The following is a 27,829-nucleotide window of genomic DNA, read 5'->3' on the forward strand; positions in this document are numbered from 1 at the left end:
GTCCGCCGATCGTTGACATTTCGCTTAATACGCGGATGCCAAAATGAGGGTGGTCGTGAGCCGTAGTGCTAGTTTAAAAGCCAGGAAAGCTGGAGCCCATGTGAAGCTAGTCAGCCCTTCACAGCCCCCTCGTCTTCTCGGAGTTGTCTATTTTGCCAGCTACGTGAGAATTGGAATGAGACTTGGCTGCCGTCTATTTAGCTGTATATTTAGCCATCTGCGGTGAGTATTGGAACACACCCCTTCTCTGACGGTGTAAGAATGACTTGCATCGATAAGGCAGGCACGTGTACACAAAGTACAGCAACGCCATCTTGAGTACAGCAGCGCTCGTTCACACATTGTAAAAAGAAAAAAGCCGTAGCTTAGACGCAAGGGCGAACCAATTGCCATATATCTCCATCTTTTGTGGGCCACAGCGACAGTAGGTCACAACTGTAGAAAATAGAGCACTTTTATAATATATTTTTAATAGTCACTTCAGTCAACTTAAGAACCCCTCAATTATCCGTCTTTGTCAGGGTGTCTTTATTGGACTCATAGGGAATGTTCTCCCCAGGCAAGTATTTCAAAATAAACTTTTTGCTATAAGATTTTTGGTTAATAATATTTATGTCCGCATATTGTTATAATAAAAAGAAGTCAACAACTGCGATGTAAGTTTCATGATCACCACAAGAGCAAGAAGAATACAAACGCAAATAAATATGTCCAGACCATTTTATTTGGTGAAAAATTTATTTTAAAAATAAGGCAGCCTAACTTCAGCCGATTGTACATTCTTATAAGATATACTTTGTGAAGAAGTTCCAGGAAGTGCTAAAATGAATTCATTATTTGCATATATTCACCGATGTCTTTGAGATCACATCACGCAGCGGGTCTTCCGGAACATTTGTTTATGGACCTGCAAAAAAAAGAACAGTTTTTTTCTGATTATCAGTACTTACAATCCAGTGCCTGTAGCGAAATTAAAGTAAAAGAGACTTTTTCTACTATCATTAGTATTTACATATACAACTAGACTCACGGGTTATTCCTGTTTTCTGCCTGGTTGTTTGTCACCCTCTTAAGCAACGCGTGATCTCTGTTCAATTGCGCCCATTTAATAGTTACGCTGGCCTTGGGCAAGCACTTTAATCTTGCCCCAACGTATTTTGTGGTCTCCTCGTAAAATCGTATTCGATGCCTGTCTGGTAGTAATCATTTTATTGTGAGAATCCCAGTGTGTAATAATCTGCTCTTAATGTTTGCCCATATAGAGAAGAAATGAATGTGATCCAGGCGCTATTGCACACATCTATTTACTATATTCAGGACACGGTGCCACCGATGGAAAATATGGAGAAAGCAACTAGCGTTTGCACATTTCTTCACCTAATGCAAAACTTCCATCGGTGAAACTGGCATGAATTTGGAATCCTAAACCACGTTTTTGGATAATAAATTCTTATGCAGACTACAATAAAATAAGACAATTAGGTAAAAGAGGTCAATGAGGTAGCAACTTTGCAATGAGGCTCATTCTAGAAATGCGCTTGGTATAAAATAAAGCACTTGTTTTATTTGAAATTGTGTTATGATAAACTCGTATGTTTCTTTATTGCGATAACAGTCAAATGTGCACTTTCGGCAAATTAGTACCGTCACCGTTACGTCCCTATAAGTCCAAGTCGATGGCATTACCTACGCGTCCTATGTTCTGCAGGCGGAATAAGCTCAGAAACAGGGGCGATAAACGCAGCTGAAGTTGAGAATAATTCAGCCCACCCAGCCCCGTACAGCTCTTCGACATCCGTGATAATCATTCAGTGCGTCTTTCATGCCCGATCAATCAATTGATCGGATTAATTGAATTGGCCTAAGCTTAAGCCAGTTGCAAATTGATTGTACTTCCTATCCGTGCTGTGTACCTATCGTTATTGTAGAGAAGTTTTCTGCTCATCATTTAAGTAATTTTGGTGGTCAATTTGTGACCAATTTTCTATGATGAGGATCTCTCAACACGCCATATATTACATCTCTCCATATTTAAAATGACCCAAACCAGCTAGGCACTGTTAGCTGTAGCACCTTCATGTTAACTCCGTAGCATTCAAAGTTTATGTGTACTTCCTCAGCTACTTCTATACTATCAATACGCCAGCATGAGAGCTTCATTACTTCTGATAGGAAAAGCTTACGTGACAACAAACACACACTTACACCTGAATAAGAACCGCAGGAAACCTGCGAACAAGTTGATTCCAGGAACAGGCTCAAGCATTCGAGCAACGAGGCACACAAGGCCGTTCATGGATGTTCCAGGATTGGTCGTTATTGCGGACGTCAAGAGGCACTGCGGTGTGCGAGAGGTTAAAGCAGCACATGATATCCCATTCTAACTATTTTTTGCACACGACACTTAGCCCTTAAAACTCGCAAACAGAATTGAACTGAAATTATTAACATGGGTATAACGAACAAATTCGATGATATTCTCTTGTTTGTGGCCTCAGGGCATGCACCACTGTGGTTGACGCTCATAAAATTGAAAATATTCAGGAAATACAGGACGCTGAAATAAGCTTAGACCAGGTACTGTGAAATAAATGGCTGTGACGTGGGTATACCTCATTAATTGCCATCTTCTGTCAAATACATCGCGCAATATTCTCTTTAAAAGCATAAAAGAACATCTAAACTACAATATAGCGAAAGCAATTAAAGTAGCACATGTTCATTTTTCTTCTATAAAAGAAAAAGTAAATGTACTGTGAAGCATTTGTTTTGCGGCTCATTTCGATCATATTTATACAAATAGGGCCAGTCTCTGGCTGAGAGGTTGTTATTCTGTGAGCGTGTCACCCTGGTGCATAAACGGCTAAGTGGAAACCTAAACTCAATGAGATTGCTGGGACAAATATTTCACACTGTTCGCATTGACCATGCTTTGCATTACCAGGATTAGAGAATCACGCTTAGGGTAGTCCTAAAGAGATATGCTCGAGGTGGAATTGAGCTGAGCACGGTTACCGTTATGGTGTTGATCGTATTGAGAAGCAGTTGATCCTGAAAAACAAACAAACAAAAAGACGAATCCTTTAGTAAAAAGTGGTAGCTCTCCAAAAACAGTATAAAAATGGGTCTGTTTGAAATTGAATCAGAATAACTTATGAATTTCTGCCACTTCTGCAGAATACTTTGCCTACAAATTGTACATTCGGTAAAAAAGTACGGTGCATTGTGTTTGTAGCAGGAAGTTTCTTATAATGCCGCGACATAGTGCCTGCATTCAAACAACGCGCCCACCACCACGCGCACAGGGACATACATGCGCGCCGTCTATTGTTGCGCAGAGACAATGATGATAGCACGAGAACCCAGCTGGCCCCTGCTGATGTGCGTCACGCGCTTGGGACTCTTCTTGAAGAAGAAAAAAAAGAAGACATCTTGGTGTTCTGCTGTAACGTGCTACGACCATAGTCCCTTTCAGTTGTGGGCACAGGTTCGCCCTTTAATAAATACGTTTTATTATACCCCGAAGTCCATCAACATCGTTACAATATAGCAGCACTATACTCTCATAGAATTGCAGTGTATGTTTTTGCAATGCTTCGGTAGCTTTGCATTAGGCGGGACTTGTTCCAAGGACTGGTGAAGCACAGCCTGACCAAGTACATTTTCAAAGTTTTCCATCGCACATGGTTGGAAGCGATATACGGTTATACTTACACTATAAGCTTCCTTTTACCATTATCATGACATTCTGTATAAAGTAGACGGCTCATAATATCGCACCACGCCTCGTATGTTTTATGTGAGATAGAAAGCGTGCAATGCTAGCCGACCATCGCGCTTCGAGGGTAGAGGAAGCGCGGTCGTCCTCTATTGTCGCGCGAAAGGGCCATGTTGGAATCCCACCAGTGAGGACGCTGCATGACGCTGGCAACAACTGCACAATTATTGCGAAAATATTGAAGGGTTTTTGAAACACTTTTTCAAGTAACCATTGAATGCATTTACTGGAAGAGCTTATTGCCTCACGAATTCAACGCCGCCAGTTTTTTAAGAATCCATCCAATGTGAGTGGAGTCACAAAGGTTTGTCGCATGCAGATTGCATTCTCTCTTCTCTCGTCCCGACGAAAGCGCTAGAAGTTAGCAGGCAGGAATGGAAGCAGCAAATAAAAAAAACTTCACGCGCGCTGCATGACCTTGAGCCTTTTATTCCTTTTTTTTCTGCGAATGCGCACCTTTTTCTGTGTGACCGTGCGCGCATGCATTGGCAGCCTCCCGCGGCGATCGCAGTAGCTAGCGAGCGCGCCATGTTCAAATTAGCCAATGGCGAATAAATAGGTTTGCTACGCTTGATTTTGGGTACATTCCGTGATTTATCGAGAAAAGAGAAAGCAACTTTTAGCTGACTGATACTTTACTTTGAATTGTAGGCCGCATGCTGCGCTATAATATTCGGCTCGCGTGTTCTTGGTAGCCTCAACTACCGATGGCTGGGGTTTTCTGACCATGCTCAAAAAGTGTCAGGACCCCTAAATGCGCGTGGCTGGGCCTAACGGGCCCACAGCAGCGCGTCAACGCAGGGGTTTCTGAGCTGGTGCCGCTTTCAGGCGAGAGATAGAAAGAGCGTTGATACGCAAAGCTGCGCGCCCACTCTCCTGATAGAGAGAGGGCGCGGTGCCGCGTAAAAATTCCACGAGATGTCGACTTGAAACAGGTGCTTCTGATTAGGCATTTAGATGCCTCATCAAATACGAAATTTCACCGCTCGCATGTCGCGTCATGGAACCGAGTAATGCAAAAATTACTATCACGTGATGAAGCCGTCCCAGATCGGCAAAACCAGTAACTTCTTAATGAAGTGATCATGACTGCACACTGAAATCAGGTGATATAACGTCACACGATGACGTTATCACATCGCAACATAGCTTGGTCAAAGGTGGTCTGATCATGGACGTAATGCAAAACAAGGTGAGGTGACTCCAATCCTTGAGGCAACGCAAAATCACCTTAGGGGCAGAAACCTCATGAAAGGTGGCAAGGCGGCATCAGTACGTCGGTTGAGAGGAAAGGTAAGATAGCTTTTTTTCTTCGAGTCGTATTATGCGAATGCATAAGGAAACCTGTGAGCTTTTTTTTTTGATCAGTAGCTCGGTGTTGCTCGCGCTCTGTCTTAAGAGAGATTAGCAGATGTGTTAGTCATCTACACATGCTGGGCTCTCACCCCTTATTGTGCGTTGAAACGTAAAAGAGAGCACTATGTAGTTCACTTGCTACCGCGGTAAGGGTGCCTGAACCCAATGCTCTGTTGAGTTATGCCAAGTCGCAATAAAAACAAGTTAGCGGCTAACGACACTTTTGCTTATGTCGGATTCTGTACTTCGCCCCTGCAGTGAAACAGTCTATTTTCTGCAGCTTCTTGAAAAAAAAGCTCATTGGAATTTTGCACCTATGAAAAGGTCGCGATGAATCTAAAGTATGCGAAATTTCTTAAACCAAATGGGGTAGGTTGCCTTGTCATTTAATTATTGCGCAAATATATCGGAACCTAGATAGTGACTCGTATTGGTAAAGCGAGAGCTTCTGGGTTACACACTGCAAAGTAATTCATAGCTTCTCAGTGTCCAGACAGTCCGGGAAGACTAGCTTGATGAAACGTTAGTGCGCGCTTTCTTGATCAAAATACTGGTACAGTTCCGTGTTCTGCGTGGTTATGGGTAAACACATTATCAGAGTGTTATGCCCTCCGATAATATTGCCATGTTAAATATTAGCATGCCCATATATTGCATCTTACAATAATTAAGCCACATTGGGTCACTCACACCTACACACGAAAAATGGAGGCGATCACAGGGTAAGATAGTACAGAATGATGAACTCAACAAATAAGAATACTCACCGTAGCCTGGGATCCATTCTGGCATAGGATAAGCGTCTGGTTCAGGCACTGCAAGGGAATGAAAAATTTTACTGTATGAATTGTAATATGCCCACTCCACACTGGTTGCCGTGGTTATCAAGTAAAAGAGAAAAAGAAATGTAGTAGGTGGCGCGCAGAGGATTTCAATGAAGTGGAATAAAGTGGAATGAAGTGGCAATGACGTGACAAGAGAATAAAGTCAGTGACTGAAGTGGGAGTAGTGGCGGAGCAGTAGTGGGCGCAGTGGTGAGTTGTGGGAGTAGGGAGTAGTAGGAGACGAGAGAGGAGTAGCACATATGTCTGGCTGGATGTACTCTTTTTCTGTGGGTGAATTCCATAACGAATATGCGCGACTCCTTCGACCACTAATACTATTCACAAATACTAAAGTAAGGTCTAAAGCCAATGTCGCTCCCGTGACGTAAAAGCCTCGGCAAAGAACAGCTTCCGTGTTAAAAAGCACTCGCGAAAATGATATGGGCAGCCAATCGTCCTGATAATTGCCATACCAGACCAATTTGGGTAGCACTAATCTCAAAACCCTAGGTGGCCTGATCAATAGGCCAGAAATACGGCAAAAACAGAACAAAGCTACTTTGTTTATTCTAAGCATGGTCCAAAGAAAGCACGTGGAGAACTGTCTTTACTGTGATTAGGCACACTTGACTCTCCGAGACCGACAAGAGTATTAGTAGTAGTAGTAGTAGTACTTTTATTTACAGTAAGCCGGATGCAGAGCTCACTGCAGGGGCAAAGGGCTAAAGGCGAGCAGCCTGACAAAGGCCCTTGTCCCTCCGCAGTCTGTGACAGTGCAAAGCTTAGACATCAGCACTGACAAACAATCTGTATATTTAATGCATTGGTTTCAAGCAACCTGCAATTGTAAACACAAAATTCAAACATAAATAGCATAAGAAGTTTACATAACACATTTTAAGAATGAGAGGTCACTCTCGTAAAAATTCACAGCTAAACGATATCAATGAAACAACTCACAAAAAGACACAAAATGCATGCGGATACAATGAATTGCGCTGTATACACTCGTATAATTGACATAGAAGTTTATGAACAACTTAAGCATTTGCAGAGGCATGAAACTCCATTGTGTAGTTTCGATAGTGTAGACCGGTGGTTATGAATAAGTTCTTTATTTGTTTCTTGAAAGTCGCACTACTAGCCCTAAAGTTCAATTGATCTGCAAGGGTATTTAAAACCTGAGGTACCTGGTAAGCAATACTTTGTTTTCCATGCTTGGTTCTTGTTCTAGGAGCACGTTTCTTTTGTTCTCGCATACTGTAGTGTGGTCTTTCGGTGCAACTTTCTTCATATAGCTTAGTCTTTTGTATTAACTGAAGCAATTTAAAATAATATAATTGATCAATTCTGAGTATGGAATGTTTAATGAATAGTGGAGCGGTGCGCAAGTCTTGTAGATTCCCCTTGTATTTTTTAAAGCAGCGCAATATTTTCTTTTGTATAGTTATTAACTTATGGTTATTCCCTAGCGATGTCGTTCCCCAGACTAACATCCCATAACTTACTTTATAATGAGGCTGGGTTAGCTAAAGCTAACCCAGCCTCGTTGAAAAGGACCCTTCAGCGTTTGTGATAAACTTGTACAAAGGCATTAAAGGGGCAAAGCAAGTCGAGATGAATAGTTACAGAACAATTAGAGGTGTCCCTGTAAAGTGCGTAGTTCATTTAAAGAAATAGAAATTAACCATGACAATTTCAAGGCATCGCAGAAGCACAGTCCAGTGAGTCTCTAAGTCGTCGCTCCTATTAGAGGTGCAATAGTTACGTTATACAAAGTACGTGATAGACTACTTAATTGGGTGCACGCAGTCTACGTCACCGAACTACGGGCGGGGTTGCAGACGACATTTTTGTTTGTGTGGGTTACCACGTATTTCAAATCTGCGTGAGCAGCGCAGCTGGTTTTACTTCGAGTTGTCTTTTATAGGCCACTGTAGTCTGTCCTTAATGTGTTCCGTAATGAAAAATCTAGCGAATGATGCTTAATAAAGTTGCGATATCATTTCAGGCAGCTGGTAAATGGAGTCGCCTCGGCTTGTTGGATGGACTGAGTGCCGCACTCTCGCTAGCGATCAACGTCAGAACACAACGTTTGTGTACCTTCACCCCTGAAGACATAGCTACACTCTCTGAGTTTACACTTATAACAAGTTATCCCTAATACTTTTTTTCTTTTTCCTCAAGCATTGTATTTCATCTGTAATATTTCTTTTAAGAAGGATTCGATACATTTGAAAATATTGTAATTTCATACAAAATATTAAAAAAATGCCAATGTTTTGTACCCACATTTTGGAAAAAAAATGTTATCGTTTGTCGCTGAAAAGTAAAAACTAATTCACGCAGAGTACTCATCGTAGCTTTTTGTAGAACGAATATGCCTTTATCAGGCATTTGAATCCGACCCAAATGCCTTTTTAGAGCCGAACTGTTTCAGCTACCTTAACCAAGGTCCAAATATTTGCCTGGTAACCCGTTTGTTGAGAAACGCATAGGCACACGCTAAGCCAGGGAAATCAGTTCAAATGCTTGCATGGATCAGGAAGTTTACACAAGCAAGAGAAAAATCATATCAATCAAGCGTTAACTCAACGAAGCTACAAGATAAATTTACATAGCTGTTTCTTCAATTCATCACAGGCAAAAAAACGGCTAGCAGTGCTCTAATAATAATAATAATAATAATAATAATAATAATAATAATAATAATAATAATAATAATAATAATAATAATAATAATAATAATAATAATAATAATAATAATAATAATAATAATAATAATAATAATAATAACAATAATAATGTTTTACTTTTCATCGATAGTTTTTGAAAGATGGCCGCAGGTAAAAGCTGTTCTCGCAAAAGAGGCAGCTTGGCGAGGCCTACAGCGACCATTAAGCTCTATAGCAGTGGCAAACAGTCAGCAATGTGAACTGAACAACTACAACAAAATAAATTATAATTCTAATGCAATGAAAACCAATACATACCTTAGATACGTTAAAAGTGTCGGACAGTGAGATGGAGATTGGAGCGGAGCATGTCTGGTTCCCGGTCAGCAACGTGGTGCAGCCGGGAATGGCCGTCGAGCCACCCAAAGCGCAGAGTGGCGTCAGGGCACTTTGCATACCAGTTAGTAAAGAACCTGCAAAGTAAATTCCGATGGCTTAGAACAGCAACAGGTCTCTTGAGCATAAGACAGTATCGATCCCACAAGAAGTGTTTCTTGAGAAACTGACAGGGAACCTTTTGGACCCATCCAATGTGACTCGAGAGATAAATCCACACCTTTCTTTGCCTTCTCACTTGATTGTATTGATCACCCACATCCAAATCATAATAGATACGATGACGTCCGTACGCTACAATAATTTGTCACGTCATCGTTCCATAGTCTTGACGCTGATGGTCATTTTTGTATTTCATTACCCAACTAAGGCTTTCGCTTTTAAAATGCTTTTATTCACCGCTTTTATTCTGAGATGAATCTTGATGATGATTGATATGTGGGGTTTAACGTCCCAAAACCACTATATGATTATGAGAGACGCCGTAGTGGAGGGCTCCGGAAATTTAGACCACCTGGGGTTCTTTAACGTGCACCCAAATCTGAGCACACGGGCCTACAACATTTCCGCCTCCATCGGAAATGCAGCCGCCGCAGCCGGGATTCGAACCCGCGCCCTGCGGGTCAGCAGCCGAGTACCTTAGCCACTAGACCACCGCGGCGGGGCGAGATGAATCTTCCAAACTTCTTGGCTCGAGCGTTTCTATTTTACAGGGGTATGCAGGAAGGCTTCCAAAAAAACATCCTGTCCCTTTTCTTCTGGGAAGTCTCCCACTTAATTTTTCTCGAATGATTGCGGCATTCATGTCTGGTGACATTCGAGAAAGTTCCAAATGAGACGCCCTTTCAAAATAGCTTGAGAAGTTGACCCTAGGTTTATATTTTTCTGCAATGTTCAAAGTAGCAGGATTGTATTTTATGTAAGTTTGAATATTCACCGCTGACGTTTGACGGAACTGATAAATAAGTCATAAAATTCGCTTTGAATGCAATAGCCAACAAGACACCCCTAATACATTGTATTTTCCGTGATCATCTTCTTTACAGCGTGAGCAGAGTCTTTATTTTAATGCATCAATACGCGCTACTTAAAAACTTAGCCATTAAAAAGAGAACAGCAAACCATAAAAGAGTGCAAAAATGAACAGCTAATCCTTTTGCTGCAACAAATTTTAAAAAAATTACGAGATCGTTGACGATAATGTTGGTCCTTGTTAATCCAAAACTTTTGCAGAATTGTATTATCTGTTCTGCTTCCCTTGAAACAGACTTCACCTTATACAAGGATGCTATTTTATTTCCCTCATTACAACATGGTTCATTAAAAGTACTTTCGGTTAAGTGTGATATGCGTATCAGTAACGCAAAGTGAAAACATACCTTATTGAAAGTGGTTCTTGCAACGTGGATCCTTCCCTATTCTAAAATAACATAACCGCGTGAATATTGCGTATGTGCGCTCATTCGTGAGTGCACGAATGCGCGTCTGTACGCGCACTGCAATAGTTCATTGCATCTAACTCTCATTCATTTTCATTTAATTCACTTGGGCAAATATAATAATATCGTTTGACATTTACCATTCCTAAGCCACGGTAAGCCACGATATAATTATTAGAGGCCGTATTGAACGGCTCCGGAAAATTTGAGCATCTGGGCTTCTCAAGGAGCACCTAAAATAATTGGGCACTTTCGAAAGACTAAAATGAAGGGGCAAAAGAAGAGTGTCTCCTGAAGACTCGGTAGGTCATTTCCAACGTCGGTAGACTGTTGCACGGACGGACGGACTAACCAACAGACAGACAGACAGACAGACAGACAGACAGACAGACAGACAGACAGACAGACAGACAGACAGACAGACAGACAGACAGACAGACAGGCGAATGGATGGACGGGTGGGCGTACGGACGCACAGACAGGCAATTATTTTAATGGACATTCACTTGACCATTCTGATTATATCAACGTATGAAACTTTGCAGAATATTGCAAAGAATTACAACTTACAGAGCTGTGTAAGGACTTAGCATACTTCAAAAATTTTGTGCTCCCTACTTTTATCTCATGAGTGTGTGGCGCAACATTAACGAATAGACATTAGGGTAAGTAAAGTGACTTCGGCATTCCCGTTCGAAAATCAAGCTTCTTTACTGCGAAACGACCGAAATATTGACAGACTCACCTAGTCCGATCGTCCTGAGGACAATGGTGATGACGTCAATAAATGCAGTGACGGCTCCTAAGCCACTGGTTGAAAACAGAGGCGTGAAGAGACACTGTGTGGAGGAAACGAAATCGGACAATGAATGTTAGTTAATAACTTCTTTTCTAGCACAATCATTCGAACACGATGGTGCAGTTTCATTGGGGTCAGTTGGAGACTGACGCATACAAGAAACACGCCAAACTTTGTGACGCATTCAACAGGCCTATTCCAGTGCTTATGCCAGCCTAACTGTGGCGGTAACGTACCGTTCCAGTTATGACTATTAACACAATGTAGATTACGCCATAACGCAAAAAAGCAGCACAACATATTTGAGATAAGAACAGGACATTGTTTGCTTTTAGCGTCGCAATATCATTATAAATGCTGCTGCAAGACTGTCTTCACAAACTGTAAAGCCAACCAATACAGGGGATAAGATAACGCTGTGTGGGTGGGCAGTTGCTCTAAACATTGATGCACTTCAAGCTCGCTCACACCTGCCACCGTGAAGCGACGGTCACGCCACCAAGGTTTGTAACAAATGGTCAGATATGGCCGCAATGCGACTGCTTTCGATTAGTCACTCGGCGCTCAATGTTTCAGTGACGCAGGCGCAAGACTGTGCTGACGACGTGCGCAGAAACAGGGCGTCAGATCATATAAAGAGTCAATGGCGACACCAGCCATTATGAAAGAAGAGGTGAATGTGTGTTGCGAGGAGTGTTTGCCGTGTGCACGTGTGAACATTCTTTCCAGTGGCAGAACTGAACGGGAGCAGTTTGAGTCACTAGTGTGAACAAAACTTTAAGCAATGCTCTGCCAGTTTTCTTTGGCTACATGAATTAGCCTCTTTTACACTTTGGGGCAGCAGATAGCTGCTTTGGTAGGTGTTGCCCTCAGTTACGGTGTGTACGTTCACGTGCTTTTCGAAAAGGGCTTTTGCTGACGCTTTCTAAGCCCGTGCTTGCGTCAACCTATTTTAAAATATGCTTTCGTTATTTACAAATAGGAAAAATTATCGTGCAACGTGTACCCACGGAAGGTGCCAGTTCAAATATATTTGCAAACGATTATGCAAAACAACTGCAGCTGATGGGGCAGCAGCTCCAACCAGGAATTCCTAACAGCGAGCGCCCTAGCGTATCAATATATCAATAAATCCAATAAAACCTTTCTCCCACAAGCAGTTGCCACATGTGACAATACGTTAATGAGTATCCTGGAGTACGTAACACACGGCAAATTGTGTCAACGTGGTATATTGAACAATGTCTATCATTTTCTGCTCTCGCGGATCATTCATATTTGACTCACAGAAAGCTATAACACCCTTCTAACCAGGATAAGCGATTTGATGCGAAGAGTTATAAAGTAAATGGCGCTTACGGAAACTATTAGACAGAATGAGCTGCCAATTGTCGTATTTAGTGTGCCAAACGTTTTTTTACGGGGTCCTCACAACAAGTACGTAATCTTAGCGCAATGGGCGAGTGTCTCATGAGTTTTCATCATGTATATGTGTATGCTTCGTTGCAAAAGAGCCCATAAAATTATGTATTTATGGAATGTGAGAATAAATAAAGGACATGACCATTAGGTAAGTGAGGGGATTGCCCCGACTTGATCTTGTTATTCACATGAATTTCGCAGCAGGTAGCCATAGTAGGGCAGCTTATTTGGCACATTGAAAAATCATCGAAATGCGGGCAGTGTAACGTGTGCGTTCGTGCCACTGTTCTTCCCTAAGCTGGTAAGGGTGATTCTTCCATTAGCCCTGCCGCGGTGGTCTAGTGGCTAAGGTACTCGGCGGCTGACCCGCAGGGCGCGGGTTCGAATCCCGGCTGCGGCGGCTGCATTTCCGATGGAGGCGGAAATGTTGTAGGCCCGTGTGCTCAGATTTGGGTGCACGTTAAAGAACCCCAGGTGGTCTAAATTTCCGGAGCCCTCCACTATGGCGTCTCTCATAATCATATAATGGTTTTGGGACGTTAAACCCCACGTATCAATCAATCAATCTTCCATTATTGATAGTACCTATAAACATTTGCTTCAGCTTTACCTTGCGCAAAGTCTTCTTATTAAAGCCACTAACAACTTTATTTTGGGGAGTTGTGTGCAGGAAGGAAAAAAAGCCCCAGTTTCGCCCCAGGCCAAAGCACTGAATGCATTAGCAAGAAGTCAAAATTTCACACGAAGAACAAAAACCAGATCAATACATGAATGTGCTGCAGTGGCGTGCTGTCTCATGCCATGGCAGGATAAAGAAGGACGCTCAAAAAGATTGCTTATGTATACTGTGAAATGCGTGTACTAATAACTGTCATAGTTTGTACTGGAGGATTCTGCTGCAAATATCCGCATGCAGAAGCGCACGTTTAGTTGCATTTAAATCGTGCTATACGTAGAATGACTCTTGTGAATCTCCTGCCACGTGGTGGTGTTTATTGCCAAGTGTGCCTCATGTTTTTGTTTTTTTTTACTCTTCTACAGCATGACTGATACTAAGGGGGAAGGGAACGCTATAGCGCGCGTCTTGAGAGTAGTTTTAAATTTGAAGGAAAATGTAAAAGCGTTGCGGAGAAAAAACACGGCCAAGCTGTTTCGAGATTTTCGCACCCCAGTGAATAGTGAAGAAATCACTCGTCGCTATATCACTGGTACAAGCATGTACGTAACATTCTTGGCTAGCACAGCGGGCAGTGGAGCGAGGATTCGCAGGTTCCGATTCTCGGTATGTTGCAACCTTTTCTTGCTAATTTATTTTTCTTTGTGCATTTTTACATACGTACATATGAACTTATGGGACATGAAGGCGACGTTGAAAATTAGCTGAGAGTGTCCGTATAACTTTTATCATAATGAAAAAAAAACAATTTATTCCATATAGTTACTTATTTGCTTACCGATAGCAGCTTAGTGAGAGCCGTCACAAGTTCACTCTGTGGTGTCATATGAAGGGAAACAACATAAGCACGGTTAGTACAGAGTTTAATGAAACCAATATGGCAAGACTGTTTTTGAAAAAAAGTTAGCATGCTTTCGTAAGTTTCTAAATATTTAGGGGAATTCGTATATTGGACAAGCGGTGCACCGACCGCCGTCTCCACAATTTTAACAGCTAAGTATGTTTCACGCACCAACACTTAAATGCGACCATTCTGACAAATATTTTCCGCGTTTCGGAATTATAGTTTGTCACAAAATGAATTGGAATATTTGGATTAGGGGCTAGCCCTGGCAAAAAAAAATGTTCGTTTAGTTGAGTTCAAGCTGACGTCATGTGCGCATACATCTGAGAATAGGGTGTAGACGAATTGGTGAGTGAAGAAGGAAACTAGCTCATATGCGCGACTATTGTTTCTCAGAAATAAATGAAATATTGGGCACTGAGAAGTAGTTAACTAGGAGAAGTTTATGATTTCAGCAAATGTGCAGTTAGGTTATGTTTGATTTATTTTTCTAAGAAGCGTGATAACTAAAACGACCTTCATAGACACGCTCAGTGAGCTCGTTCTATAGCTGTTAATATATTGACCATCAGTAATGGTCAGAAAATTGTGGAGCATTCTTAAAATTGTCTTAAAGTTATTCAAACGGGTGCATATGCAAGCACATAAGTGCTGCGCAGAAAAAGCGACCGAATTATTTCCAGAATCTTCATTGTCATACTTACCGCAGATGTGGAGCAAAAATTAAGGGATGTCCCAAAGCACTGTAATAACATACAACAATAAATTAACGCAGAAGCAGGGCACACGAGCACAGAGTGGTTCTCGTGCTTACAGGTGCACGAGTAAAAGACAAAAGGATAGTTATTCAAATTTACATATTTTTACTGCCATTCACCTACATGCTATTCGGGAAAGAAAGAGCAGAGAGGAAATATCGAAGAAACCGAGCCACTAGTTTATTCAAATATTATTTATTATCAATTTATCGCGTATGATTTTTACCGATTGCGCTTTTCAGTTCTTGTTTACGCGACCGTCAGTGGTCTTAGCGTCACAGCTGGCTTTTAATTTTGTACGCATAATTCTAGCAGTCCGAGTTGTGAGAGGAAGCCTAGACGTTGCCCGTTCTTAAGCGTAGCATCGACCTCTCACCCAAAAATTTACGACTAGCCCAAGTGACTTCAAGCGTGTTTCAGTGTCCACAAGCTTTCAAGCATTGGAATCACCCTGCCTTATTTGCCCCATACATGGATGTTGCAAAGTTTATTATGAAGCAAAATCACTTGTTTAGCAAATTAGTGGATGTTCAGCATAAAATAATTTAGAGCGCTAGGCATAACGCACAGACACAAGATAAGGACATCGCGCATAACTCGCACCTAAATTTCTTATGTATGAAAGTTATCTCTCGATGCTACAAGAGCTCACAACTACCAAGAACTTTTGCGTGTAAATCGCTGTTTTCTTATAGGTTCTTTAGGTTCTTTAGTTTTTTTATGTTCTTTATCATGACACGGTCTAACGTGGTGGACACGAATGACATCTCTTCTTCCTTTTTGGCCGAAGTACAATGACAGACATATTTAAGAGGGAGCTTGCTTTGTAGTGTTCCAGTTTCTGGAAGAGATTTCTTGATTGTATGTAAGCATTGAGACCGTAGGAACACGCCTGTTTAACATATGAAAGCTTACAAAAAACATTCAGCGTGAAAAAAAATTAAAAAATCATCCCGAATGGAAATTGTTTTTAGAACAAGGACATTCCAGTTTACAGGTGCAAGCTACCCAAATCTTTTAGCGAGCTGAACGACTTCCTTCTTTCTATTTCGTTGATAACTTTACAATTAGCTCATTGGAAAAACAAATATAAAAATGCGAACCACAGACAAAAAATTGCAGTCTTATATACTCAAGCAACAAGCCATAGTAATGTGTTATAGTAATACGATGGAGTGTAATTCTTTTAACATGTGCGGTTGCGTAAAACAATGCAGTTGCGTAAACAAGCAAATGTGCAGTTGCGTAAACAAGCAAGTTAGATTACGAAAAACATGAACAAATTATATGTGATGTCATATGGAATAATGTTTCCAACAGATAAGATATAGTCCGACTTTTAAAATTTCGGTAACTGCTGGAAACCGCCTCGTTACGTGCGCCAAAGAAATTGTGGAAAGCCCGTGAAGCATGCGAGGTCTTTAACGAAAACTATGATTGGAGAACCGGAGCACGCAAAATACATGTAACAGAGAGTGAAATAGGATGACCGAGAAAATAAAGGGAAAGTAAAAAAAAGTAATACAAAGAAAGAGAGAGACAAGAATAGAAAAAATTTACGGCGAAGCAAAGCATGTGTAACACCTGAATGAGAGTGACGGAAAGGTAACTAAACGGGCAAATAAAAAACAGGGAGAGAACTAGGAACAACCACAAAGCGATAAAACGAAATAGGAAAACAAGTTTAAACAACAGGGAATGATACAGAGGAAGATATAGGAACAGAAATAAATGAATAGGAAAGTGTAAATAGAGAAAGAGAAGAAATAGAAAAAGAGAAAGGAACGAATGATGAAAAAACATAAAAAAAATGAAAAGAAAGAGAAGAAAAAAAGACAACTTTTTGTCGCTATGGAAATAAATCAGTAAGGAAATTGAACAATGATGTGCGGGTGAAGTCATTTTCTTTGAGTTTTCAAATGTGTCATTGTACATATAGTGCTGTGAAGGGTGTTTTAGACCGAAAACCATTCCTGACATTCGGCAGCTTCCAGATTAGACGACGTGGGTAGTGTTCTTGACAAAAATCTTTCGAACTGCCCCTGTGCAGTATGGTTCTTGACGACCTGTCGAATGACGGCTCAGTTCGTACGATACAAAGTTCAACATACCTGCCCAAGATTCAGAATGCCTGGTAGTGTGACATTGATGCAGTTGCCTAAAAGTACGAAAGTGAAGGTTAAGGAAAATGTCATATAAAATTGAACATATGTAATTGACGGTTCAAAGTTCAGTTATAACTATTATTACACAATCGATTCCACTTCCGTTTTTTTTGCGTACGACATTCACGCAATCGCACCATTGCGCGATTGTTTCACATTCGCGAATTGTGCTCTTGTCTCTGAGAACAATAGCGCATAACTATGCATCGACCGAATGCCGGGTTATATTTCCTCCCTGCACCGATTAAATACCAGTGCTCATGTGTTTGCACAAGTTACAGATATAGTTTTCAATAATATTAGCAAACGTGAAAAAATAAAAACAGGGAAACCTTAAAAATAGTACAGAACGAAGGAAAATACTTTGGATGACTTTATTGGAAACAATTAGGTGCGCACAGAATAGAAGAAACGCGAAAGGCAAGAAGACAACGAGCGGCGCGAATTCACAATTCAGTTAATTGAATTAGGCACGCGAAATATATACTTTCCAGGGCGGCTCAATACATCCCCAGGGTAGAGTAATATTCTTGGGACAGCTATGTAGATGTTTAAAAGTATCTGCGAAGAAAGTTATAACGATCATATATTTTCATCACCGTTTCATATTAGGAAGCTGTTGCAGGCATCTAAAAAAGGCGCTAGTTTTATTTACGTGTTCAAGAACTCTCTATAATCTGGTCAACCACGTACTCTCAACAATAGATCCGACTTCGAAGTTTTGTTTGCTGTCAATACGTTTCATGTACACTGATGTACGATGAGCACACATACAGGCAAACGGACTAAATAGTACTGTAATCATGAATTCTGTAACGTTGGTAATAAACTTAAACTGACTTGACTTCATAACTGTGCTACGCCAATTTGCGACTTAGTGCTTTCCGAAAATGTTGTTAAGGTGTCTACCCTGCTCTCCTTTTCTCGTGTTAGGGTCACGCAGTGTCTTGTAATGCAAAATATAGCAATTTTTTGCGTTTTTAAAATAAAGTATTTGTCATTGTCTTTTTAACTGCGAACAAAAGACTGGAATCTACAAATTACCAACACTACACACTCGATTTGGTGCAGAAAACTTGAGATGGCTCCCGAATATGAAAATCTGCAATTTTGAAGTCGTTTTTGGATATACTCAGGAATCATTTCCTGAAAGAACCAGAATACTGTATGTGTCATTATAAATCTTTGAATATATTACATAAAACTTTTCTCTGACGAAGAAATTGGCTTCTGTAATATATATTCTTCGAAAACTGGCATCACCACAGCTTATTTTGATGACTTATGGGAGCTAAATTCCCCAGTGAATACCTGCATCTGCTTCTTGAAGCACATATCCCTATCCTCTCGCAATAAATAATTCTTTTTTTATAAAGTGATGAGACAGTGACTGTAGGCTTGCGTAAATCTTGGCTGCGTAATTCGCCAATGAATGAATTGTAGTCTTACGAATATAAAAGAGACTGCAAAAATATCCAACACCAACGAAACATCACACAACAATGAAATTTCTCACTGGTCGGAAGAGAAGCGAGAGCCGCTGGCAATAAGAGTGCCAAGACAAATAGTACAGGTGCCATGGTTTGAGTTATACGGGCTTTTTGTTGAACTCGGATTCTGAGCTGTGTTAGGCTACCAAGATCTTATGAGGCTACCCGGCGGGGAGCAATGTTATATATAGGCAAATTCAGCACCACGTATGTTGACACTATGCGATGGCAATAAAGAATAATACATGTAACACTACATCCGTTGTAGCACAAATTTAGCCCGTGCCTTGTTGTGAATATTATGAGGAAACCTTTTTACGCACAAATTAGCATTGTGGTGAACATGATGACACGTGGTGTAAATAAAATACTGAACTAAACATTGTTCGCGGCACATGTGGAGAAGCATGCCTATTTTCTTTTTTTAATGACTTTATCACATACGCCAAGCTTTAGCTGATTCTGATGCGTGCAGCGTACTGTCGTTTCCGCAAGGAAAAAACACAAGGTTATATTTTTGGGGCGCTTTCATTCAAGCCCTATAAAGGGCGTAGCTTGCCATTCGTAAAACACGTGAAGTGGCTTCCTGTTAATTTTATTTTGAGTATCGTGTAAAACGTCTAAAACGAACCGGGAGAGGAAGGTTGTCAGTATAACAATAGTCGAAAAACACTTTCATGTTCCTACAGCTGTAGGTGAAATTAAGAAGACTCCAATTACTAGCATATAAGTAGCAGCAAGCAGTGAGAGTAGTGTGTTTAGAAACCGAACGTATGAATGAAATGTTGTCTGGATAATGTGATCATGGTTATGCAACGGTGCCACCCTTTCTATAGTGCTTGCAATTTTTGTCACGAGAAAGTGAAATCAATAATTAATATGTGAGATTTAATGACCCGAATCCACCATATGATTATGATAGACGTAGTAATGGAGGGCTCCGGAATTTTCGACCACCTCGGATTTTTTAACGTGCACGCAAATCTCAGCAGATGGGCGTACTGCATTTCTGCCTCCGTCGAAAAGCAGCAAGAAAGTAAAATCATGCGTCATATTATCCCCCCTCAGTTTTAATTACTAACCAAGACACTGAATATGGACCACTAGCCATTTCACCTGGAGACATATGGTGCCAGTCATTAAAAGATTCGAAGCACTTACGGTACTATATTTTTTGCTTCATATGGAGCAAGTCTGATTCATTGGCAGATTTAGAGTGCTCCCTGTATCATTGGCAGATCTGACGCCGCTCCGCCGCAAGGTTCACTCCACGGAGCAACTTTTTCTGCCAGAAGTCACAAGTGCCTGAAAGCGATGCCTGCTTGCGCCAACGGACGCCGCTGGCGTCAGTTACACCTAGCGTCGGAGCTCACGTTTTGCTAGTGTAGCGTCGCAGGGCGCAGCGTGCCCACTCAGCAAGAAAAGAGACGGGAGCATCGCGTTCCATTCTGACCCTGCCATTGGTTTCAGCGGGAGCACGTGTAGATTGGTAGATTTCTTCCTGCTGCCCTCTGCTAGAATTGAGTGCTCTGGCACTGAGTTCGTCGGCCACTCCAAATCAGCCAATCGATCACACCAATAGTGTTCGAATCTGGGGCTTTTCTAAAGTATTGGCCACCACCAATTACGTGTCTCTTGACAGGAACGTCATTCAGCTGCAAGTGCATCCTCTTACATCAAATGACGTGAATGCAACAGACTGCTGGGCATCAATATAAAAAGTCGCGACATAATAATTTAATAATTTCTCGGGCAGCATGATATTATGAAACATGACATAGTGGAGGGCTCAGTGAATTTAACCCACTATTCGTTCTCTAAGGTACGCCAAAATATAAATAATCGCAGCGCGTGTTGCAGTGTTACTTGGCCAGGGCTGCTTGAAGGTTGATCTTAAAGAAACACAATCTCGTTTTATTATGTCTGGCTTAGGTTGAGCTCGTTCAACTGCGTGAGAAAAGGGTCAATTTGCGAACGATGGTGACAGGTTCAGCACAGAACTGCAAAAAAGCAATACCTAAACACGAAAAGTCGTCTTCCTTATAATTCTAACACATACTACCAACAGCTTTTTTCAGAAAGTGGTTACTGTGTGAATGCTTTCGTGCGATCCACCACGGGACTTCTCTGCCATTGTAGCCACCTCATTGATGCAAATGAGTAATTTGCATAACAAAATTAGCAAGATATCATGTCACACTGTACTTCGTTTATTGCTTTTACTGTCTTCTATTTTGAGGGCCCCTGAGCAACCTCTCGAAATCCTAGAAAAGCTAGGCAGATCCCACGTATCTTGGGAATTGATGTTATGCAAAGCAAGCAGAATAATGGGGACGAAGTTTTTTTGTTCGATACGTTATGAAGTGGTGCCGAGGATATTGCCACCTGGCCATGTACTGCGGCGAGCTTGAGCCCGTATTCAACAGAAACAAACATGGAAGTCATTTTAGGGACAGCGTATGCCCTTGCCGAGGCTTTTTGATTGTGTCGCGTCACTGACCTGCACCTCTGCGACTACGCGGTAATCCTCACCCGAAGTTCCCCTTTTTCACACGCGACAACTGGTGGAAGAGCCGGGGTATTCCTAGCCGATCACCCAAACGCATCCTGGTAGCCCACTACATGCAGTCACAACACCTCTCCACTGAGCCAGCCAGCGAATCCGAGCATTGTCCCCATGTTGTGAACCTCTGCCGGGGATAACGTCAACTGCACCACCCTAGAGCGCTACGGAAAATACTCCTATATCTAACTTCACGCTGCAGAAGCCACGACACTATTGAAAAAAAAAACTGCGTTTCTAGTATCCCCCAACGCTGTACAGTGTGTCCCAGTGTACTACAGCACGCTGAGAGGCACTGGGACCCACTGTACAGCGGGGCCAGTGTCACCCAGTGTGCTAAAACGCACTGGGCCGCACTGTACAGCATAGCCCGGTGTTTTAAAGCACGCTGGAAGGCACTGGCCACGTTTTACAGTCTCGATAATCTTAGCGGCACATTAGCAGAAACTAGGTGCGATCGGCGCACTTTCTGTAAGGCTTCATATTGAATCACGACATGTCGAGCGTAAAATTTACCGAAAATGATGGTATTCTCATATATGTGCTATACATAGATTCAGTTTCCTTAGGCAATGGATGCGAGTACGCTAAAGCATTCATATCTTGATCACGTGGGTCAGAGGCACTGCCAGAATTTTGCTGGGGGAGGGGGGAAGACAAGCGACAACTTTGTTCCTGCAGGTGGGCAGGCAGCACAGAACTTATGCGTCGTGTTTTACCCATGCTTGCTCCTGGAGGTGGTGGGGAGCAAAGGGGGGCATGTAAGAATTTTGAGAAAAAAGGTTCCACCCTACACATAGATGCCCCCCTTGGCACAGGTGCGCTGTCCTTGAAGTTTGATTGAGTTTCATCAATGTATTTCATAAACGGCATCGGTAGAACTGAGAACTCGCTACACCAAATGACAGTAGTATCAGTCTGATAACCAAGATCAACCTACTCTAGCAGTGAGTCGTTGCGGTTCGTACCGTAGAAAGCCGCATGTCCCCGGCAGCCGTTATTCACTAGAATGCCTGATCTTGGTGTTTTTAGCTTCCGATTTGTGTAATCGAAGATGAAAATATGACCATTCAAGGGTCAGTTATGATAAAACTACATCATAACGATTCATCATCATCATCATCAGCCTGACTCCGTCCACTGCAGGACAAAGGCCTCTCCCATGTTCCGCCAGTTAACCCGGTCCTGTGCTTGCTGCTGCCAATTTATACCCGCAAACTTCTTAATCTCATCTGCCCACCTAACCTTCTGTCTCCCCCTAACCCGCTTCCCTTCTCTGGGAATCCAGTCAGTTACCCTTAATGACCAGCGGTTATCCTGTCTACGCGCTACATGCCCTGCCCATGTCCATTTCTTCTTCTTGATTTCAGCTATGATATCCTTAACCCCCGTTTGTTCCCTAAGCCACTCTGCTCTCTTCTTGTCTCTTAAGGTTACACCTACCATTTTCTTTCCATTGCTCGCTGCGTCGTCCTCAATTTAAGCTGAACCCTCTTTGTAAGTCTCCAGGTTTCTGCTCCGTAGCTAAGTACCGGCAAGATACAGCTGTTATATACCTTCCTCTTGAGAGATAGTGGCAAACTACCTGTCATAATTTGAGAGTGCTTGCCGAATGTGCTCCACCCCATTCTTATTCTTCTAGTTACTTCAATCTCGTGGTTCGGCTCTGCGGTTATTACCTGCCCTAAGTAGACATAGTCTTTCACAATTTCAAGTGCACTATTACCTATCTCGAAGCGCTGCTCCTTGCCGAGGTTGTTGTACATTACTTTCGTTTTCTGCAGATTAATTTTAAGACCCACCTTTCTGCTCTACTTGTCTAGCTCCGTAATCATGAGTTGCAATTCGTCCCCCGAGTTACTCAGCAATGCAATGTCATCGGCGACGCGCAGGTTACTAAGGTATTCTCCATTGACTCTTATCTCTAACTGTTCCCATTCTAGGCTTCTGAAAACCTCCTGTAAGCACGCGGTAAATAGCATTGGGGAAATTGTGTCTCCCTGCCTTACACCCTTCTTGATTGGTATTCTGTTGCTTTCTTTATGAAGCACTATGGTAGCAGTTGATCCCCTGTAGATTTCTTCCAGAATGTTTATATATACTTCATCTACGCCCTGATTCCGCAGTGTTTGCATGACGGCTGATATTTCTACTGAATCAAACGCCTTCTCGTAATCCATGAAGGCTATGTATAGGGGTTGGTTATACTCTGAGCATTTCTCTATTACCTGATTGATAGTATGAATGTGGTCAATTGTTGAGTAGCCGGTTCGAAACCCTGCTTGTTCCTTTGGTTGATTGAATTCTAATGTTTTCTTTACTCTGTTAGCAATTACCTTTGTAAATAGCCTATATACTACAGAGAGCAAGCTGATCGGCCTGTTTTCTTCAAGTCCTTGTCATCTCCTTTCTTATGTATTAAGATGATGTTAGCGTTCTTCCAAGACTCTGGTACTCTTCCCGTCAGGAGACACCTCGTAAACAGGGTGGCTAGTTTTTCTAACACAATCTGTCCTCCATCTTTCAGCAGATCTGATGTTACCTGATTCTCACCGGCAGCCTTGCCCCTTTGCATGCTCTCCAAAGCTTTTCTGACTTTTTCTATCATTACTGATGGGGTGTAATCTGGGTTAGTGCTAGTTCTTATAGTATTAAGGTCGTGGTTGTCTCGGCTGCTGTACAGATCTCTGTAAAACTCCTCCGCTATTTTAACTACCCTATCCATATTGGTAGTTATTTTGCCTTCTTTGTCCCTTAGTGCATACATCAGACTTTTGCCTATCCCAAGTTTCCTCTTCAAAGCTTTGACACTTCCTCCGTTTTTCAGAGCGTGTTCAATTCTCTCCATAGTATACCTTCTTACATCGCATACTTTACGTCTATTAATCAACTTCGAAAGCTCGGCCAGTTCTATTTTGTCTGTTGTACTTGACACTTTCATGATTTGACGCTTCTTGATTAGGTGTAATCTGGGTTAGTGCTAGTTCTTATAGTATTCAGGTCGTGGTTGTCTCGGCTGCTGTACAGATCTCTGTAAAACTCCTCCGCTATTTTAACTACCCTATCCATATTGGTAGTTATTTTGCCTTCTTTGTCTCTTAGTGCATACATCAGACTTTTGCCTATCCCAAATTTCCTCTTCAAAGCTTTGACACTTCCTCCGTTTTTCAGAGCGTGTTCAATTCTCTCCATAGTATACCTTCTTACATCGCATACTTTACGTCTATTAATCAACTTCGAAAGCTCTGCCAGTTCTATTTTGTCTGTTGTACTTGACACTTTCATGATTTGACGCTTCTTGATTAGGTTCTTCGTTTCCTGGGAAAGCTTGCCAGTGTCCTGTCTAACTACCCTGCCTCCAACTTCCACTGCACTCTCCGTAATGATACTCGTCAGATTATCATTCATTGTATCTACGCTAAGGTTGGTTTTCTCACTAAGAGCCGATTACCTGTTCTGCAGCGACACTCTGAATTCCTATACTTTCCCTCTCAGTGCTAGCTGATTTATTGGCTTCTTGCGTATCAGTTTCTGCCGTTCCTTCTTCAAGTCTAGGCGAATTCGAGACCGTACCATTTTATGGTCACTGCATCGTACCTTGCCAATCACTTCCACATCTTGCACGATTCCAGGGTGTGCACTCATTATAAAGTCTATTTCGTTCTTATTTTCGCCATTAGGGCTCCTCCATGTCCACTTGCGGTTTTCTCGTTTTCGGTAGAAGGTATTGAAAATCCGTAAATTATTGCGTTCTGCGAATTCTACTAACGATTATTAGACTCTAACTGAATATCTACGATCTAGACAGCAACCGTGGCACAAGAAGTATGGCCCTAAGCCTAGTGGTCATTTCGGCTAGACTGAAGTGCTGCGGCCGTCGTTCGCGGAACGTTAACGAGGACAGAAAGTACTTCCAAACTATCGAGGGGCGAAATCTACAGTGCTCAGTAAGCACTTCAGATGAACGCTGTTTTATACATAGGTATGACTAACCGCATAGCGAGTCACTGTGATTGCCGTAACACATCTGCAGCTACGCTAACAATGTTTGCGGCAAAACGTGCCAGATGATGTGATCCAAGGCAACCCGCAAAGAATGAGGTAACAATTGCAAGTTTAGCGCGAGCACGAAGAGACGAAACACTGCGTATGTAAACAACAAGTTCAAAGTATTGGATACCTGAATTACTTTTAGGATGAAAAAAAAAAAGTAGAGGCCGCTGTGGTAGCTCAGTGGTTAGAGCATCGAACGCGATATTCAAAGAAAAATAAAGTAATCCTCGTGTTTCAGGTGTGGAGTAGCGGGCAGCGTGTCTGGCTCAGAATACGTGATGTGTTAAGGTAATATGTTCGACTCCGGCTCACTCAGGAATTATGAAAATTCCTTTTCTTTTTTAATCTTTTTCCATCGCGTGCGTGTTTCAGCCCTAATTACAATGGGCGCATGACCACAAATTCTAAACACAATTTAAAAGTTAGATTTCGGACAATAATGGGTGTCCCAGTGTGGAGCGCCAGCGTGCCTCGTGCAGTGTGGCACTGTCCCAGTGTCAGCGCCACACTGGACACTGGTCCAGTAATCAGGTATGGCACTGTGCCAGTGCCAGTAGTTTTTGCGATAAGGGAGTGCCGAAGGTATTCTGCGGCTACATTTGGGAGGATGTCGTGGATTGGTTGGCTCACTCTGAACGCGTTGCTGCTTTCAACGAGTGAACCAACGCCGACAAGCTGCGAATGTATACTTCAGCCTTGAGGATGGAGCTCGTACTTGGTACGAGAACCGTGAACCCTTCTCGTCGTGGACGGTGTTGTGCCGTCAGCTGCTGGCAAGTTACGCCAACCCGCGTCACCGTGAACGAGAGGACCGGGTCATTCAATCACGTATTCAAATGCCGGACGAAAGCGGGATGACGTACGTGGAGGACATGACGAGCCTTTTCCGTCGCGCCGACCCAGGTATGGCAGAAGACAAGAAGATGCCGCACCTAATGCGAGGAGTTGAGGAGCAGCTTTTTGCTGGTCTCGTCTTAAGTCCCCCGAATACTGTGGCGGAGTTTTTTACTGAAGCTACGACAATGAAAAAGATGCTGCAGCAGAGATCGGCTGTGTACGACCACCATGTCAATGTTGCTTCGCCGGTGGACCAGGTTGGATTTGCGAGGAGTAAAGTCAGCCTGGAAGCTCTCTGCGAGCTCATGCGATCAGTGGTACGTGACGAGCCGCAAAAGATTCACAGCCCGCCTCCACCAGCTGCAGGATCATCTCCAGCCTCATCAGCAGTGAAGTACAGCACGAGTCTCGTTTTTCAGCGATGCTTCCCCGCCTGTACCGACGGAGCCTCTCCGTGCACCATATTCCGAAGCTGTGAACTGTTACGTCACTCCTGCATCATATGCCGGAGCTGCAAGCCACTACGTCACTCCTGCATCGTACGCCGAAGCTGCGAGTCATTACGCCTCTGCACGCCGTTTCGTACGCCCTACACCTCGCGATGCACTTACATCAATTACTAGTGTAGGCTTTTGACAATCGGCAGCTCCTCCCGCGGAAATCGGACGTATGGCGCTCACCGGACAGGCGGCCGCTGTGATACCACTGTGGCGAAGCCGTACATGTATACCGCGAATGCCAGTACCGCCGCCTCAGCCTTCAGGGTTTCGCCGTCGACTCGCCCAAGCCAAGATTTGGCGAAAGAACCAGAGCGGTCGAGAAATACCTGTCCGAGCAGCTCATGCCACTGCTCTTGCGGTGCCAGTCACGATCACCATCTCCTGGAAGGTCTTCGTCACTTGTCCCGAACTATTCAGGGGCGGCGCCAGCGCAGTCGCTCTTCCCTAGGTGGTAAACTACCAGTGATCTTCGGGGGTGGGGCTGCTGATAAACGACATGAGCAAGGGCCCCCATGAGACATGAGGAAGGGCCCCTAGACATGCCTGTAGTGGTCGACGGCCACCACGATGCTCGTGCTTTATCAGGCACAGGGACTGACTACTCCATAATGAGCAGAAAACTGGCGACGCATCTCAAGAAAGTTGGTACGCCGTGGTACGAAACACAAATCCGTAAATTCGTTCAGCCGGCGGGCACGTCGTCACCCCTCTCGGTATATGCACGACTAAATTCGGCATTCGCGGACGCACATTTCTCTGAAGCTGCCTTATTCTTCCCGACTGCTCGCGAGACTTCATCCTAGGCATCGACTTTTTACGTGAATACTATGCCATAGTTGACCTCCAACCACACACCGTCACTTTCTCGACAAAGCGGCAGAAAAACCTAATGACGGCCATCTCGGCGCGTTTTCTGTTTCGGCCGACATAATCACGTTGCCCCCGCGTTCAAGCGTCCTGATTGATGTCGTGTGTGACGCGCTACGTGACGGTGAGGCAGTCACCGAAGGCAACTTAACGCTTTTTTTTTCATCAAAGGTGTCTGTACGGCCCGCAGCCTCATTACGCTTCACTACAGGCGTGCCACGCTGCTTGTGGCAAATGTCACAAATACAATGAGCAGCGACACCTTTTTCGTCACACCGCTATCGCTTTCGCCTACCCCATCGAAGACGTTGCTGAATGTTTTTCCGCCACATTAATGAACAGCGAGCTACAATCAACATCTACAATCGTTTCTACGGCTCTTGCAAA

General features: G+C 42.9%; 1 protein-coding gene across 1 annotated transcript; it reads right to left on the bottom strand.

The window, feature by feature from the left end:
• Positions 1-741: 741 nt before the first annotated feature.
• Positions 742-14,191, bottom strand: LOC142767895 (uncharacterized). Its single transcript, XM_075870140.1, has 7 exons — positions 14,144-14,191; positions 11,214-11,307; positions 8,952-9,106; positions 5,902-5,949; positions 3,016-3,051; positions 2,206-2,338; positions 742-907 (listed from the first exon to the last, which is right to left on the bottom strand). Exons 1-7 carry the CDS (start codon positions 14,189-14,191, stop codon positions 900-902), a joined length of 522 nt encoding a protein of 173 aa, XP_075726255.1. The 3' UTR covers positions 742-899.
• Between the last annotated feature and the right edge of the window lie 13,638 nt (positions 14,192-27,829).

This window comes from Rhipicephalus microplus, chromosome 7 (assembly GCF_043290135.1).
Source record: "Rhipicephalus microplus isolate Deutch F79 chromosome 7, USDA_Rmic, whole genome shotgun sequence".
NCBI classification, from domain to species: Eukaryota; Metazoa; Arthropoda; class Arachnida; order Ixodida; family Ixodidae; genus Rhipicephalus; species Rhipicephalus microplus.

Bases quoted from the DNA above. Each gene is read 5' to 3' on its own strand.
- LOC142767895 (XM_075870140.1), bottom strand. From the start codon at position 14,191: ATGACACCACAGAGTGAACTTGTGACGGCTCTCACTAAGCTGCTATCG. The intron at 5,950-8,951 runs GTATGTATTGGT...ATTCCCTTGCAG, and splicing joins ACACTTTTAACGTATCTAAG to TGCCTGAACCAGACGCTTAT. The intron at 3,052-5,901 runs GTGAGTATTCTT...TTTGTTTTTCAG, and splicing joins AGAATGGATCCCAGGCTACG to GATCAACTGCTTCTCAATAC.